At 44.1% G+C, this 15,066-nt stretch overlaps 2 protein-coding genes across 9 annotated transcripts in view; one reads left to right on the plus strand and one right to left on the minus strand.

Annotated features, from left to right (window-relative positions):
* Positions 1-15,066, plus strand: part of WASHC4 (WASH complex subunit 4) — an 85,766-nt gene that overhangs the window by 67,875 nt on the left and 2,825 nt on the right. Inside the window, exon 34 of one of the 2 annotated variants that reach the window (XM_036867301.1) lies at positions 2,722-2,740. The exons of the other annotated variant lie outside the window; for it this stretch is intronic. The gene's annotated coding sequence lies outside the window, so the exon portion shown is untranslated. Of the gene's footprint in view, positions 1-2,721; positions 2,741-15,066 lie in introns of those variants that run through there. 2 annotated transcript variants of the gene reach the window in all.
* APPL2 (adaptor protein, phosphotyrosine interacting with PH domain and leucine zipper 2) overlaps positions 1-15,066 on the minus strand; it is a 51,185-nt gene that overhangs the window by 4,594 nt on the left and 31,525 nt on the right. For all 7 annotated transcript variants that reach the window (XM_036867307.1, XM_036867310.1, XM_036867308.1 and 4 more), the window contains 8 exons: positions 13,560-13,718; positions 11,892-12,080; positions 10,121-10,163; positions 9,981-10,037; positions 9,792-9,880; positions 4,828-4,986; positions 4,613-4,665; positions 2,793-2,967 (listed from right to left, as the gene is read on the minus strand). In XM_036867307.1, coding sequence (XP_036723202.1) covers positions 2,793-2,967; positions 4,613-4,665; positions 4,828-4,986; positions 9,792-9,880; positions 9,981-10,037; positions 10,121-10,163; positions 11,892-12,080; positions 13,560-13,718 — 924 coding nt within the window. The remainder of the gene's footprint in view (positions 1-2,792; positions 2,968-4,612; positions 4,666-4,827; positions 4,987-9,791; positions 9,881-9,980; positions 10,038-10,120; positions 10,164-11,891; positions 12,081-13,559; positions 13,719-15,066) is intronic.

Below are 15,066 nucleotides of genomic sequence, written 5' to 3' on the forward strand. Positions count from 1 at the left end.
GTATGTAAGTTATATCTCAATAAAGCTGTCCCCCCCAAATGGTTACAATTTGAAAGGTATGCAGTTATACTTTTTAAAGCATGGTGTTTATAATCAGAGGGCTTAAGACTGAATTCCAACCTGTCTACTTACTTTATGATCTTGTGTAAGTCATCCTGACTTCTCTCAACTGCTTTGTAAAATTGGGATAAGAACCTCCATATTTCAAAGAGGTGGTTAAGAAAATGAGAAAATGTGTATGGAATTTTAAGCTACAAAGCTAAATAAATAAATTTTTATTTATGTCCCTATTAATGAGTATGAATTTAATGATTTTTAAAATTTGCATCATCAACAATTTCCCTCAAGTTGGGATAACTTTAAATATTTTGTAAAATTTTTCTATAAATGAAGATTTAAACCATTCATATCATATTTTGTGAGTAACTTTTAAGTTTGCTGTCTACATCAGGTAACCTGGATTTGCTTAAGATCTGATTTTCTGTGTGACTTCTAAATTGTCTCAAAACATGAATTCCCATACAAGGATATGTATGGTAAAATTTACCATTATTGATATTTAACACATCACAACATTGTACAACCATCACCACTATCTAGGTTCCAGAACATCTTCAGCACCTCAAAAGGAAACTCCATACCTGTTAAAGCAGTCACTTCCCATTCTACTTTCTTCTCAGCTTTTGGCAGCTTCTCACTAATCTGCTTTGTCTCTATAGATTTGCCTATTCTAGATATTTCATATAAATGATCATACAATATGTGGCTTTTTGTGTCTGTCTTTCAATTAGCATAATGTTTTAAAGGCTCATCCATGTTGTAATATGTACCAGTACTTCATTCCTTTTTAAGGCTGAATAATATCCCACTGTATGTATATACCACATTTTGTTTATCTATTCATCTTTTGATGGACATTTGGATTATTTCTACCTTTTGGCTACTGTGAATAGTACTATTATATGAACACTTGTTTTCAGTTCTTTTGGGTATCTACCCAGGAATGGAATTCTATGTTTAAGTTATAGAGGAACTGCCAAATTATTTCCCACAGTGACTGAACAATGTTATATGCCCACCAGCAATGGGTTCCAATTTCTCCACATCCTTACTAACACCTGTTACTTTCTTAAAAAAAAAAAAAAAAATCCATAGCCATCCTGGTGGGTGTGAAGTGGTTCTGGATTTGGTTTGCATTTTGCCCTAGTGACTCACGACACTGAGCATCTTTTCACGTGCTTGTTGGCCAATTACATATCTTTGGAGGAATGTCAACTCAAGTAGACATTCTTCCATTTCTTAACTGGGTTTCATCCATTTCTTAACTGGGTTTTTTCTGTGTTGATTTGTGAGAGCTCTTTATATATTCTGGATACTATACCTTTATTAGATAAATGATTTGAAGATGTTTTCTCCCATCCTGTGGGTTGTCTTTGCACTTTTGGGGATAGTGTTATTTGATGTACTACGGTTTTTCACATTGCTTTTACATATATTTACTCTGATCTTTTTTGGTGGTGATTATAAGAAAGATTATCATAAGCTTTGTAGCTTATGAAAGCTTTCAATGCCTATGAAAGGTCCAGGACATCCTTAGAGAAAAATCTTTAAATAAATATAAGGTTTTATTCATAAGAACCTCATTCTCAGTAAAAGGTTTATAACAAATGAAAAGGACTGATTTTAATAAATGGAAGAAACTATATTCTGATTTTTGCCGAAGTACTAATTAACTTTTTTGAAACTACCATTTATTGAGTACATTCTATGTGCCCATCACAGCTGTAAATGTTTTACCTGAATTAACTCATTTATTCCTCATGACAATACTATGGGGCGTGGATATGGTTGTTTTCATTTTATAGCTGAAGAAACCGAGGCACAAAGGTTAAGTAACTTGCTCAGGTTCATACAGCTAATAAATGCCAAAGTCAGGAGTAAGGCTCTAAAGCAGTGCTGCTGTCCCACAGAAATTTAGTGTAAGCCTCATATGTAATTTAAAAATTTCTAGCAGCCACATCAAAAAAAGTGAAAACAGCTGAAATTAATACACTTTAATAGGTTGGAAATATTACCGGCTAGGTGTATTATTAATTTTAAAATTATTTTGCATTCTTTTTTTGGGGGGATAGTATGAGATCTTAAATGTTTGGTATGTGTTTTACACTTAAAACACTTCTCAATTCAGACGAGTTAGGTTTCAAGCGATACATGTAGCAACAGTATTGTACAGCACAGGTCTTAATGCCCGTGGCAGCCACAGCTTGACTGTTGTTTGCCATCATTCATACGGATCTTATTACTTGAAACCCCAAATCATGTAGTTAACATGACTTGGCTTCTTTATTTTCAGCCCAACAAATATTAATCAGATTTTCCTTGTGGTGGTCTAGTTACCTCAGGCAGGCTCCTGTTCTGTTTTCATAGTTTTTAATTTTTATAAATAGTACTCTCAGAGATGGAAGAGAAAAAACAAAAACCCTTCCACTTGCAAGCTCTGAGATACAGAGAGTAACTCTCGAGTGATGGCATCTTTACGCCCAACAGGGTAGAATTCACTCACCACTAAAGATACCAGTTGCTAAAAATACCAGCTCTTGTCTTCAAGGGCACTTCTTCTAGCCAATGTATCTTATAAAACCAAAATGTAAAAAACAGAGCAGAAACATGACTAGCATCTTTACTTAATCTAATCAAACAATTCTACTGTGAACATTCTAGATGGTTAAACGTGCTTTCAAAGGGGAATCAGTCGAAGCTGTAAGAAAATCTGAAAACGGAACTGAATGTACCTCAGAGCTTGACTGGTGACCATCAGGTGGGATTCTGTCATACGGAAGATGTTATGAATAGCCCGAGCAGCCAGTACTTGTCTCATCGCTTCGTAAATCACTTCAGTAGTGTTGTCTGTTTTAACTGCCATTGATCCCAAAAACCGAACTATAAACATCTGTTGCAAAAGAGAATCTGCAAGAGAGCATTTTCTGCTCAGGATCATTTCACTTCCTGCCTGTCGATGCGCATACCAGAGGCACATGTGCTGATCTGAGAACAGGCTGAAGACCTGGGTTTGCCTTGCTTTCTGGAGGGCTTTCTACCAAAACTTCTGAATACTCTGCTTTTATATAAGCCACAAATTGCCAAAGCTCTGAATCTCCTATTGTCCATATTTTGTCTGTTTGGAACTATTCATTAGACTAGAAAAGTACCTCTTTTTCTTCATGTATAAAATGAAACCACATGAACATCCTTCTAGCATGAAAACTCTAGGTTGACTACGTGTAAGTGGCAGTATATGCATCTTACCTTTTCTCTGAAAATAAGAGCTTTTCCACTAGACAACAGAAAACTCATTCATTACTTTGGCCCGCTGATAAAGTCCTCTTATAGAAGAAAATAAGACCTGATGTTGGGTTTCATTCAATTCATGCACATCATTTACTGAAGGGCAGTGGTGACATTCCATAAACTAATGGAGATTGCAGACCTATTGATTAGCTTATTTGAGGCTAGTGAGCTGACAGTACTGGCTTCTTGATAATGGCACGTAACCTGACAAACTGAATAACAGCAGCCACAACTGGAAGATCATGAAGAAGGTTTAAAAGATCTTTTTTTTTTTTTCTGTAAGAACAGTAATTCACTTATTCACCATTTGAAACTAAGAAGCCTACTTTTTCTTCACTTGTCCTCTCTATGAGTATCCTTGCCCCTAAAAAATAAGGGTTAAAAAAACTTAATTAGGAAAATATAATTGATATGTTATAAATGGTTACTCCCATATGAAGCTAATTTTTACAAGTTAGAACGTTTTTTGTGTAGACAGTTAAAAAACTGTGGACTGTGTGAGAAGTCAGCTAGATATAAGCAGAGAGTCAGATTTGATGCAGAGCCTATTAACATCATTTTTTCTTTTTTTACCTAAAGCTGTAAGGAATGCCAGTTCTCAAGTCCTACTTTTAAATTTAAATAAGTGGCATTTCATTCTAATGACATTCTCAGGCTTCAGTCAAGGAGAGGCTGTGGTAAAATGAGGTCTTGCCAGCACTTCTAAATTGCCTTGGCTGGGAAGTGTAGCTCTTTGGAGTAGCAGGTTATGGTCAGCTCTACTGAGTATGTTCTTATGTACCTTGTAAGAATGTAAATCAAACAACAAAAATCAGAATCTGAATTTGAACAAATTAAATACCATTTTTTTTTTCATGTCATCTTCAAATTTAAGAATGAGTTATTTGTGTTTTTGGTTTTCTAAAATGAAATAGCATGTCTACGACTCACCCAGATTTTATCCTCTTGGACTTTGTTTTGCAGTAATGTTATAGCAGATTTAGATTTGGCAGCATTTCTCTGCAGGAGCTACAAAAAGGGTATGGATGTGGCTGATGGTACGACAGCTGCAGGAAATCTGTCAGCCTTCCCTTAGTGTTTATCCCAGGACGGTCCTAACTGCATGTGTCCTAGTGAGTTTGCACAGAGAACACACATCTGTGGATCGTAATTTCAATTCATATTTCAAGTCAAAGCTCTTTGGAACATGACTTCACATCTTATTTCAATGGCCCTGGTCATTTTGTGCCGGGGAAAGAGTAAGTACACAGAACTAGCCACTTACCTTCTGTTTCTGGAAATGTCTCATCCTCAGTTTCACCAAAAGGGTTGATACGCCTAGGGGAATAGCCAGAGTCAAACATCCTGACAGTTTCAGTTAAAGGGACACATGACACTTGAACTCTAAGTCAGAAGGTGATAGTCTCTGGAGGTGGGTAGGGACATGAGACGTTAAATTTATTTTCAGTTCTCCCAGAGATAACCCCCCTTAGCCCATACCTGCTCCCTCTGTTCTGGTCAAGGAATTCTGTAGCAGGAAGTACAATGTCAAACTGAATAGGTGTTCCAGGTGCAATTAGTTGTTCAGCTTCAGGTATAATGACTGCTGCTTTGGGAACAATCTTGTCATTTTCCACCTCTGAACTTTTCATGTTCTGGCTGGAGTACAAAATAGGAAAAAAAAAATTTTTTTTAATCCCTTTTAACCTTAAGCTTTTACAATCAAATGAATACTTGTTGAATGCCGATGTAACTTTTACAAGTAGATAAGGGAGAAGATTTAACCCACTCTACCAATAAATCTTCGTAAAATGTCATTCACGTCCATGGTTAAAATCCCTCAGATCTCCACATTACCTATAGCTTGTTCTGGTGCACAGCATTCTGCATTAAGACTACTTACTGTATTACCTATTAATTTCCTGTTTGTATCTTTCTCCCTTTGAGACAGGTTTTTGAGGGCAGGAGCTATAGCTAAATCATATTTATTACTTGGTACATAGTAGGCACTCAGAAACGTGAGCTGAATGAATCATACATCTTGGCCTAGCATTCAACCACCTGGCTGTCCTTTCTCCTGAAGGTCTCCCTCTCCCCTCCCTTAATGCATCCTCCACTAGAGCTACACCAAACACACATGTGCTTCTCATTTCCAACTCCGTCGCAGGTCTGCTGCTCACTAACTCTCTCCTGCACTTCAAACACCAGCTCAAATCGCCACTCATCCACTAGGCCTTTCAAGCCAGCCTGACCCTCTCCTTCCTCTGCAGTCCTGTGGTTCTTCTCAGTAAGCCACGAGGACAGTCTTGGATCTCTATGTGCCTCCTGAGCACTGTGCCCACATGTACTGTTTTGAGATTGTGGCACGTAAAAGTAGAGCACGGTATGTAGTAATTAATCACGTGCCTCCATGTTTCTTCTCTTCCAGTGTCAGAATGCTGTAATTTAACCTTTTCATGTTTATAATCTTTTCTCCTCAGCTAGAGTGTAAAAACCTTTGAGGGGCAAATCATGTAAAAGTATTTTGATTTCTTACATTGTTTGAACCATAAGAAGACTCTCAATATCTTTCCATTCATTTGATATTTTGTGTATCAGTATTTCAAATTTCTCAAGTATGTCAATAACTAAATAGGTTGTATGGAACTATTATAATATCATCTGACGAATGAGCATAATGAATGGAAAATGGATACAAGCACAATAGACAGAATGGTAGACGGTCACTGCAAGGAGAGATGCTTAGTTTTAACCTCAGTTATTAACAGAAAAGGAAACCAAGGCCTCTAGAGAAGCTGAGTAGTAATCCTGAAGGCACTCAGTTATCTGGTGAGTTAGGTAGATTAAGAACTGAGGTCTCCTCACTGCCAGTATAGTGCTTTCCCACAGTGTTATGCTGCCTGAGTAACCCAAATGAATCACATCTGCTATATGATCCAGTCTTTAAGAGAGGAGTATGATATAGCAAGTGAAGCACTGGAGGAAGGTGTGAGTAGAAGCTTCAAGGGAAGGAAGCGAGTCCCAAGATTTTGGTTCCCCAGCGGGTATGAGGGGAGATCACACAACGAAGACAGGACGGGGCCAGGCTGTAGAGGGCTGTTAACGCCATCGGGTGAGGTCTAACTTGACTCTGCATGTAGGTGGCCGCTGAAGACTCTTTGAACAGAGGAGGGAAATGATGCAAATTAAAGCATCACCTGTGATCTGCACGTCACCAACTCGAGTGGACACTTTGGGGTCATCATCCTGTTTGGTCTCCCAAAGCATCTAACATGATTGACCTCTCCTCCTTGAAATTCTCCTTTCTTGGTTTGTGCTGATGCCACACATTATAGGTTTTCCTCCTACTCTTTTGCTGTTTCTTAAGTGTTTTTTGCAGGCTTCTTCTCCTCTAATCCACATGTTGGAGTTCTTTAGACTTCTGTCCCAGGCTCCACTTCCCTCCCTCTACACTCTCCCTAGCTGACCTCTTCTACCACCATTTCCGTGCTGATGGGCTCCCAATTCAGAGACTCAGCCCAGACATTTTCTTTGCCCTCCAGACTTATATCAGTTGACTACTTGACAACTCACTGGAATGTCTCACAAGCGTCTCAAACTTATGTCGTAAACTGAACTCCTGATACTACCAACTCTTCTTCAGGTCTTCATGGTGGTGTCATCATGGTTGGTATCACCACCAACTGCCCAGGTGTTCAACCCAGACTGTGGTCATCCTTTGTTTGTTCCTTTCTTTCCACTTCACATCTCACATAACAAACGTCCTACAGATTCTGCCTTCAAAGTAAGTCCCCAGTCCACCTACTTTTCATCTCCTCTGCCATGATCCGTTTAAGACACCACCGTGTTCTCCTGGACTATTGCTACAGACCGCTCACTGGATACCTGCTTGCCCAGCTCTGCCTTGTGTGTCCTCCACAGCAGCCAGAGCTGATCTTGCAAAATGTGAAGTGGATCATCTTTCTCTCGCTCTCTCTCTCACACACCCCTACCTCTAAAACCCTTCCACAGCTCCCCAAACCCCTGCCCTGACTTGCTTCATGATCTGTCCCTGCCCCCCTCCCTCCCAACCTCGTCTTGCTCTATGACCTCCCTTTGCCGACCATTGTCTAGTTAGTGATCTCCTTTCAGTTCCTGAAAGACACCAAGCTCTTCTCTGCCATTCAGCCTCCACAGCTGGGATCAGGAATGCACTACCTCTGGCTCTTTGCAAGAGAGGCTACTTCTCATCTCTTACTTCTCAATTTAATTATCTCTATAGACAGGCCCTAAATAGGTCTCCTCCTTATTCTCCATGACAGCACCCTCATCTTTAACGTAATAGTGCTTTCCTGTATTTTAACTCAGTATTTGTTTACCTTTTGCCTGTCTTCTCCTACAAGTCTGTAAGTTTCATGATCTAGCTCAGCGCCTGGACACATACTGGACACTCAACAAACATCTGTTGAATAGCTGGATAAATGAATGAATATTAGATACAAGTAACTGCAGAATGAGGGAAGGCCACACATGAAATTTGCTTGGACGTGAACAGCAGTTTGTTCCCAAGAACAGAGTTTCTCTGCTTCATTCTCCCACTGTCATCAAAACACCTCTTTATTCTAATGAGCTGACCCTGAGAGAGAGACTGCCCCGCCCCTCCACTGCTCTGGGGCCGTCACCTGGCAGCCACATCTGTCACCCTTCCAATCTTTGCATTGATTCAGCTGTCTGGCTACAGTCATTTTTTTTCTAGGGATTCTTCTGTATCCCTTCTATGGGCTCCTTTCTAAGAATGTGATTTACTTATTCTGTTGTAGAACAGAGGAGAAAAATCAGTTACTGAATAAATAAATCTGAGCTGCAGACTGTTTTTTTAGAAAACCAGTCACACCTTCTGATTACCTCAGAAAGACAGCATTTTAGAGCTGTAAGAGGCCTTGGAGGTGGTCTGATTTCTCTCATCTTACATCACAAAGTTGCGGAGCCAGGGGCCCCGAGTGCTGACGACCCGCTCAAGGACATCCAGCTGTGTTCAGAGCAGAGCTGTTATTAAGACCATGTCTCCTAACTCCAAGTCTAGTGCAGTGTTCTCCACTATGTCCCTCTAACACTCGTGTGGCTTTACAGAGAGAAGACAGACACGTTTACCCAGTACAATGCCAACAGGTTAGCCCACTGGCCGGATCTGTATTTCCATTTCCATTTATAAAGTGCTTTCCTTAAAGCTGCACTTAGTAAGCATGCTACTTTTGTGTAAACTGTCGCCCTTAAATTATGGCACCGGAGTGCTCTCAGCCTTGTTGCCCCGTCCCCGTTTTGACCCCTTTGCTCAGGTTCTCATGCTCTGTCTCACAGCTACTACCACAGGGACCTCCCGTGGGGCCTCGCTGCCCTCCCTTCTCCGGCCCCGCCCGCTGTCTCCCAGAAGGTGCCGCCCAGCAGTCTTTCCAGCCGGTTCTGACTATGCCTCCCCTCTTGTCAAAGCCTGCAGTTCTGTTCCCCTGCCTGTGGCTCCTCAGCAGGGCACCTAATTCTTTCACCATCGGACTCAGCCTATTCTCTGCTTTCTCTCGGGCCGCTCCTCCTGGCGTCCCAGGGCTGGGTGTGCGAGCACTGGCTCCACGCTGCACCGCACTGAGACCCTGGGAAGTTACTCAACCACTCTGAGCTTTCTGACAACTTTCTTCTGGAGTCATTAGACAATATCTGTAAAACATGTAACGGGATTCTTTCTACCTTGCCACTAAAGATGGAGGCCTAATACAGTCATGATTTCAACTTGCCCTGTGATGCCATGCTTTCATTAGCATAACAGATAATACAGCCTTCTATTATTTAATCAAATGGAAACTCCCATTAAGATGGCATTCCTGGAATAAATCCTAAAGCAGCATTCAAAACGAGGAAAGCCGTATGTGTGAAAATGCTCACTATAAACGACAACAGCAAACAAAGGAAGGGGAAGCAGCCTAAATATTCAAATAGTCAATAATAATAAATGATGGAATAGTGTGTAAAGGAACAATTATGAAAAATGTGGAAATATGAAAAATATATATGTGAAATAAATGCACATATGATAAGGCCTGCACCATAACATGGACACATAAAAGGTGATTTTCTTCCTTATTTAAAAAAAATTTTGTTTTGGTTCCATAATTTTGTTGATGCTGATACGAAATGTGGGGAGAACCCCTGACTAGCAGGATGCTCAATGCATGTCCTGTGTGCTCAGGCTGCAGCTGCATGGTCCAGGGGAAGGAGGTCGACATTGAAAGCAGACAGCTTTGAATTCTGACTCGGCCCCTCATTTGTGGTGTGAACATGGGCAAAGTATTTACCCTTTCCTGGTCAGAGTTACTGCTTCTGTAGAACAGGGCTGAACACCACGCTGCTGTAAGGATGAAATTCCTAGTATGGGTGAAACCCCTAATACACAGTTTGGATCCACAAAAGCTAGTTTTTCTCTGTCCTTTAGTTACCTGGGGCAAGGGCTTTCTTGTTTTTTTGCAAAACTTGTAATTGGAGTCACTGCTTGCAGAGCCGTCTGATTCAACTTGATAGCGACTGCCTAAAAATCCAGAGGAAGACACGCTCAGTTGCAAGAGGTGGACGCTTACCTTTCACATTGAGAAAAGAGCTGAGACGCATGTAGGGCAGCTGTGAATTACCTCTGGGTTGTCAGTCAGGTAGATCTGTCTGGAGATGTTGTTTATTGCACATATCCACTGTAGATGACATGAAAAAAACCTGCTGAATCCCAAAGTCACCCACTATACTAGAACAGAAGTGAAACAAACAAAACCTTTACCTCTTCATTTTCCTTTCTGCTTTCTGCCTGGAGGATTATTCCCCTGAAATAAAGTACATCTAAGTAAGTGCTTCCCGGACCTCAGTGACTGAGTATCTGCATGCAGCGGGCCAGGAGTAAGATACAGATAATACTGCTCTACTTCTGCGGAGGCGTCACTCAGGAGTAAGATACGGATAATACTGCTCTCCTTCTGCAGAGGCGTCACTCAGGAGTAAGATACAGATAATATTGCTCTACTTCTGCGGAGGTGTCACTCAGGAGTAAGATACGGATAATACTGCTCTCCTTCTGCAGAGGCGTCACTCAGGAGTAAGATACAGATAATATTGCTCTACTTCTGCGGAGGTGTCACTCAGGAGTAAGATACGGATAATACTGCTCTCCTGCAGAGGCGTCACTCAGGAGTAAGATACAGAGAATACTGCTCTAGTTCTGCGGAGGCGTCACTCAGGAGTAAGATACAGATAATACTGCTCTACTTCTGCGGAGGCGTCACTCAGGAGTAAGATACAGATAATACTGCTCTAGTTCTGCGGAGGCGTCACTCAGGAGTAAGATACAGATAATACTGCTCTAGTTCTGCGGAGGCGTCACTCAGGAGTAAGATACAGATAATACTGCTCTACTTCTGCGGAGGCGTCACTCAGGAGTAAGATACGGATAATACTGCTCTCCTTCTGTGGAGGCGTCACTCAGGAGTAAGATACAGAGAATACTGCTCTCCTTCAGCGGAGGCGTCACTCTTACAGGGACTCCACTCCACACGTGCCAGTCCCTGTGTTCCTCATCTCATCTGTAGGACGCGGGGAACATGGATTTCATCCCTATTTCTTACCTGAGGGAACCAAGGCCCAGAGGACTTACGTAACAGCCTGGGACTGTGTGTGACTAGAACCCAGAATCTTCATTCCCAGGTCATTTACCATCACCCAGAGAGGGAGGAGGATGTCTAAAAATGCTCTGCCGTTCTGGGAGAAGAGATGGTCTACATCATACCAATGCTGCCCCCTCGCCATGAACGTGCTATTGTTTAAATAAAATCTCAACTCAGAAGCCCAACAGAGAAAGCAAATGCAAGCAGAGCAGCTCTGACTGAGAACGGGGCCACTCCTCTCCCCCAAGCAGGTGAAGCCTGGAGCACTTCATGGGGCTCCAAACTCCTTGGAGCAGTCTGAAACCACTGCTCTAAGTGAGAGGGGGTCCCGCTGGGATGGGATCTACTGTGATGATACACGGCTGCCATTCTGCAAACATGGCCTCTCCTGGGCCCGAGGCGCACGGCAGATGTGGGGACAGAGTGCTGACGAATAACTCTGCTGCAGCGGCACGTCCTGTTCACATCTCCTGTGTCGGCTGGGGAAGCGGACTCCTCGGGCAGGCACCCACTCTCCCCCTCAGCCCCCCGACCCCGTGATGTGGACACAAAGGCTTGTCTAGAACAGACGAGGAGCGGCTACGGCCCCACCCCTCTCTCTGAGTCTCCGCCGACAAACAGCTCCTTCTATTGCCGTCTTACACATGGACGTCGCCTCTCCTCCACAGCCACACACAAATCCTCTCTGGGACTTCTTAGATAAGGCAGGCTGGATTCCATATGGTCCTGTGTGCTGGCTTAAAGAGGACATAAAACCACCCTCCCGAAAGGTCACCACCACCCGAACGGGGCCTCCCCCGTGGAGGGCTGGCACACAGGAGTGACCTAGCAGGCCCTGGGCAGAAGTGGGGTCGCTGCACCTGCTTCCTCCCACATAAAACCCGTGTGGCCTACGCTCTTCCATTGGGAGTGGTGATCTGGAAGCAGTATCGTCGGTCTTCACAGTCCACCGCCATCACCGAGCAGTTGTCCAGGTCCTGGATCAAGCCTCCGGCCACGGCGCCCCGGGGCTGACACATGAGATTCCCGCCTTGGGTGAAGAAGTAAAGTCTCTCCCAGGTGGTGGTGACCAGCCCTGTTTTACTGTAAGAATTGTGTTGTGAAAAGCTCATTAGTACTAGGAAGCATGAGAGGCACCTCAGTCTTGCTGCCTCTTTATGGGTATTGGTAGCATTTTAGAAATCATGTGTTGCTTTACATTAAAGCAAAACTTCTCTGAAAAGAATTCAGGTGCAAAGAGTAGCAGGAGAGGTACAGGTTAGCTTGAACGAGCTGGGAGCTGATGGGCTCTGCTCAGACGGGAAAGGCCAGTCGGTCCACAGCCAACTCCAGGGTGGGGGCAGGGGGCGCCCACCCCCACTGCAGCCAGTCTCTGGCTTCTAAACCCGGGATCTGGAAACGGAATTAGTCCATCACCATCGGGAACTGAAAACCTGGAAGATCATTTCTCTAAGACACAGAGCTGAACTGCTCTAAGTCTAGTTAGTCACCAGGGTTACCCCGGCCACAGCGCACACCCCCGAATCCTGGGCACTTTATACCAGATTGGGTTTTGCTCCAGCTGAATGTTATGCTTCTTCTGTGGGCTGTTTACAAGAGAAAAATCTAGTTCCTGGCAAATAAAACCAGAACCTTGTGGAGTTTTCTATCTGTACAGAACTAAAGGAGACCTTTGGCCTGTGATCTCAATGAGCTTTACAGACCTTTGAAAGGCTCTAACCTGGTAAGAAAACAGCTGGCAATTCCTCTTCACACATCCTCCATTTGGGGGATATCAAATATATTTATTTGATTCGGTATTTACTGAGTAGCAACTATGTATGGGGCACTAGGTTTCCTGCCTCAATAATTACAATTTCCAAAAATGGTAATAGCTAACATTTGAGTGCTTATACCTGCTAGGAATTACCTCACTCAATCTTTGTGACAACTTTACGAAGTAGGTGCAATCTTCAGCTCTATTTTACAGATGAAATGACGGGACAGCGGGGCCCAGCCGGGCCAGGATGTCTGACCAAAGTCAGAGCTCACCACCGCACCTGACAACAACCCCACCTGCTCTCAGGCACAGTCAAACCTGGGCACCTCTTTAATTCATAGTGAACATCTGAAACCTGAGGGTTATACATGGGGTTCAGTCTGTATGAACCTGGATGATTCTGGAAGCTTCCTGGCCCTCAGACTCTGGCCTCAGTGCTGCGTCACTGGCACACTGCTCTCACCCGTCAGGGGTCTGGGGAAGGGTCTCAATGGTCTAGGATGGTGACAGTGAAGAGCAGTCTATGTCAAATGGCCACGGTGACCAGGGAGGGGCGGCCTGTGGTGTCTTGGAGTCCACGCACTGACTGGGTTCTACTCACACGACTGTTTCAAGCCCCATCTCTCAGTGCAGTTTGGGACCTGGGCCCAGACACTTCCTATGTCCCAGGCAGGAGGGGCGCCGTGGCGGGAGCTCTAACCCAACCTCACACACCCCCGCCCTCTGATGGGGCACGTAACAGGTGTTTAGCCACTCCCAGGGAACACAGATTTTAGAAGAAGAGGCAGGCAATGAACTCTCACTTTCTGAGATTAAGGTAACCAGCCTTCTGGATGAGGTTCCTGTTGATCTGGGGTGCAGCCGCATCCAAGTCTGGAGTGTAAACAGCTTCCTCAAGAGAAAGTAATTCTTGCTGGGATGCCCGCATCTCCTCCGCTTCCGCTTCCAGTTCCACCTGGATGCTTGAGACACAAGGTGTCAGGTCAGTCACTCGTCACAGCAGATGGTGGAGCCTCCCCACGGCTTCCTGCTTCACACAGGGGGGCACGACGCTCCACCTCCGAGGCTCTGAAAGCTGGAGATCACAGGGACTCCGGTCTGTGCTACCAAAAGTGTTTATATGATTGTCGTTTTCAAACAGAGCGTAACGAATACCACTGGACAATGCCTGAACCCAGCTAAATAATTTCTCTGTTGACACAGTGGTATCCAGGCTCAGAACTGCTGATGCAAGTTTTAGAAGATGAGCCCATCCTCAGGAGCCGCATGTGCTGGCAGCCTGTGAAAGAGCCCGAAAGGCAAGAAGGAAACGGCAGTCATTCATGGCCCCCACCCACCGGTTTAGGCAGGAATGGTGGGGACGGCCACTGGAGACCAGAAAGTGACCAGGAGGTGGTACCAAGGTGCAACAGCAAAGCCAAGAGCAATGCTTTTCCTTATATGAGAGCCACACAACTGCCCTGAGACGGTGCAGGCTGGCTGGCCCGTCTGCCCATGGTCTGAGGCGTGGAAAAGCTGGAAGCTTTAGCTTGAAATAAGCAGCTGCCCTTTCTCCCCATAACGTGAGGCCTCAACAGCTACCCCACCCAGGGGTGACAGCCTGGGTGACAGTCCTAAACACAGTCTGCCAAAATGGGCCCTCTATCCGAGAAAACAAACTCTAGAGGCGTTGTTCCACTTCTCCACTGTGTAAAGGAGATAGGACTGAATTCCAATGTTGAAATCAGGAGGAGCCCTAGGGGCTAGCGAGTCTAGTGTGTTACAGAGTGAGCTCCTCAGCATTTCCTTTCAGAAGCGTGCTGTAGGTGAGTGAGACTGGGCTTGTATGTTCCAGATTCTCCTCTTAGAGGTTCACAGTGTATACTACCTGTGTCTTGTTTAATGCAACCCCGAGGCAAGCGGTCAGTCCAAGTTAATTTTGGCTATTTTGATATTTGAATGGAACGACCGGGGGCTCCACCAACAAACTTCATTAGTTTAACGGGGTTGTCATTGCCAAGCCTGAGAGAATGGAATGAGAAAAAAGAAGTTAAGCTGTACAGAAGTGGATGGAGAGAGCCAAAAGTATACAGAACCGCTTAGGTCCTTCAGCTTTTGTGAGAAGCCTCTTTGAAGATCTGATGAAAGGTAAGGATTGTCTCCCCCAGAAAAGCCCTCATGTGAACCAACGTGACATCATGCACACAACTCCAGGGAGTTTTTAGTAACTGTCCCCCCTCTGCTCCCCGACCCATACAGGGAGGCTCAAAAACTCTGAGCTAATCCAAGGCTCCCAGAACTCAAAGAACAGGGTAGAAAAGCGACTACCTT

Source organism: Balaenoptera musculus, chromosome 10 (assembly GCF_009873245.2).
Source record: "Balaenoptera musculus isolate JJ_BM4_2016_0621 chromosome 10, mBalMus1.pri.v3, whole genome shotgun sequence".
Taxonomy (NCBI): domain Eukaryota; kingdom Metazoa; phylum Chordata; class Mammalia; order Artiodactyla; family Balaenopteridae; genus Balaenoptera; species Balaenoptera musculus.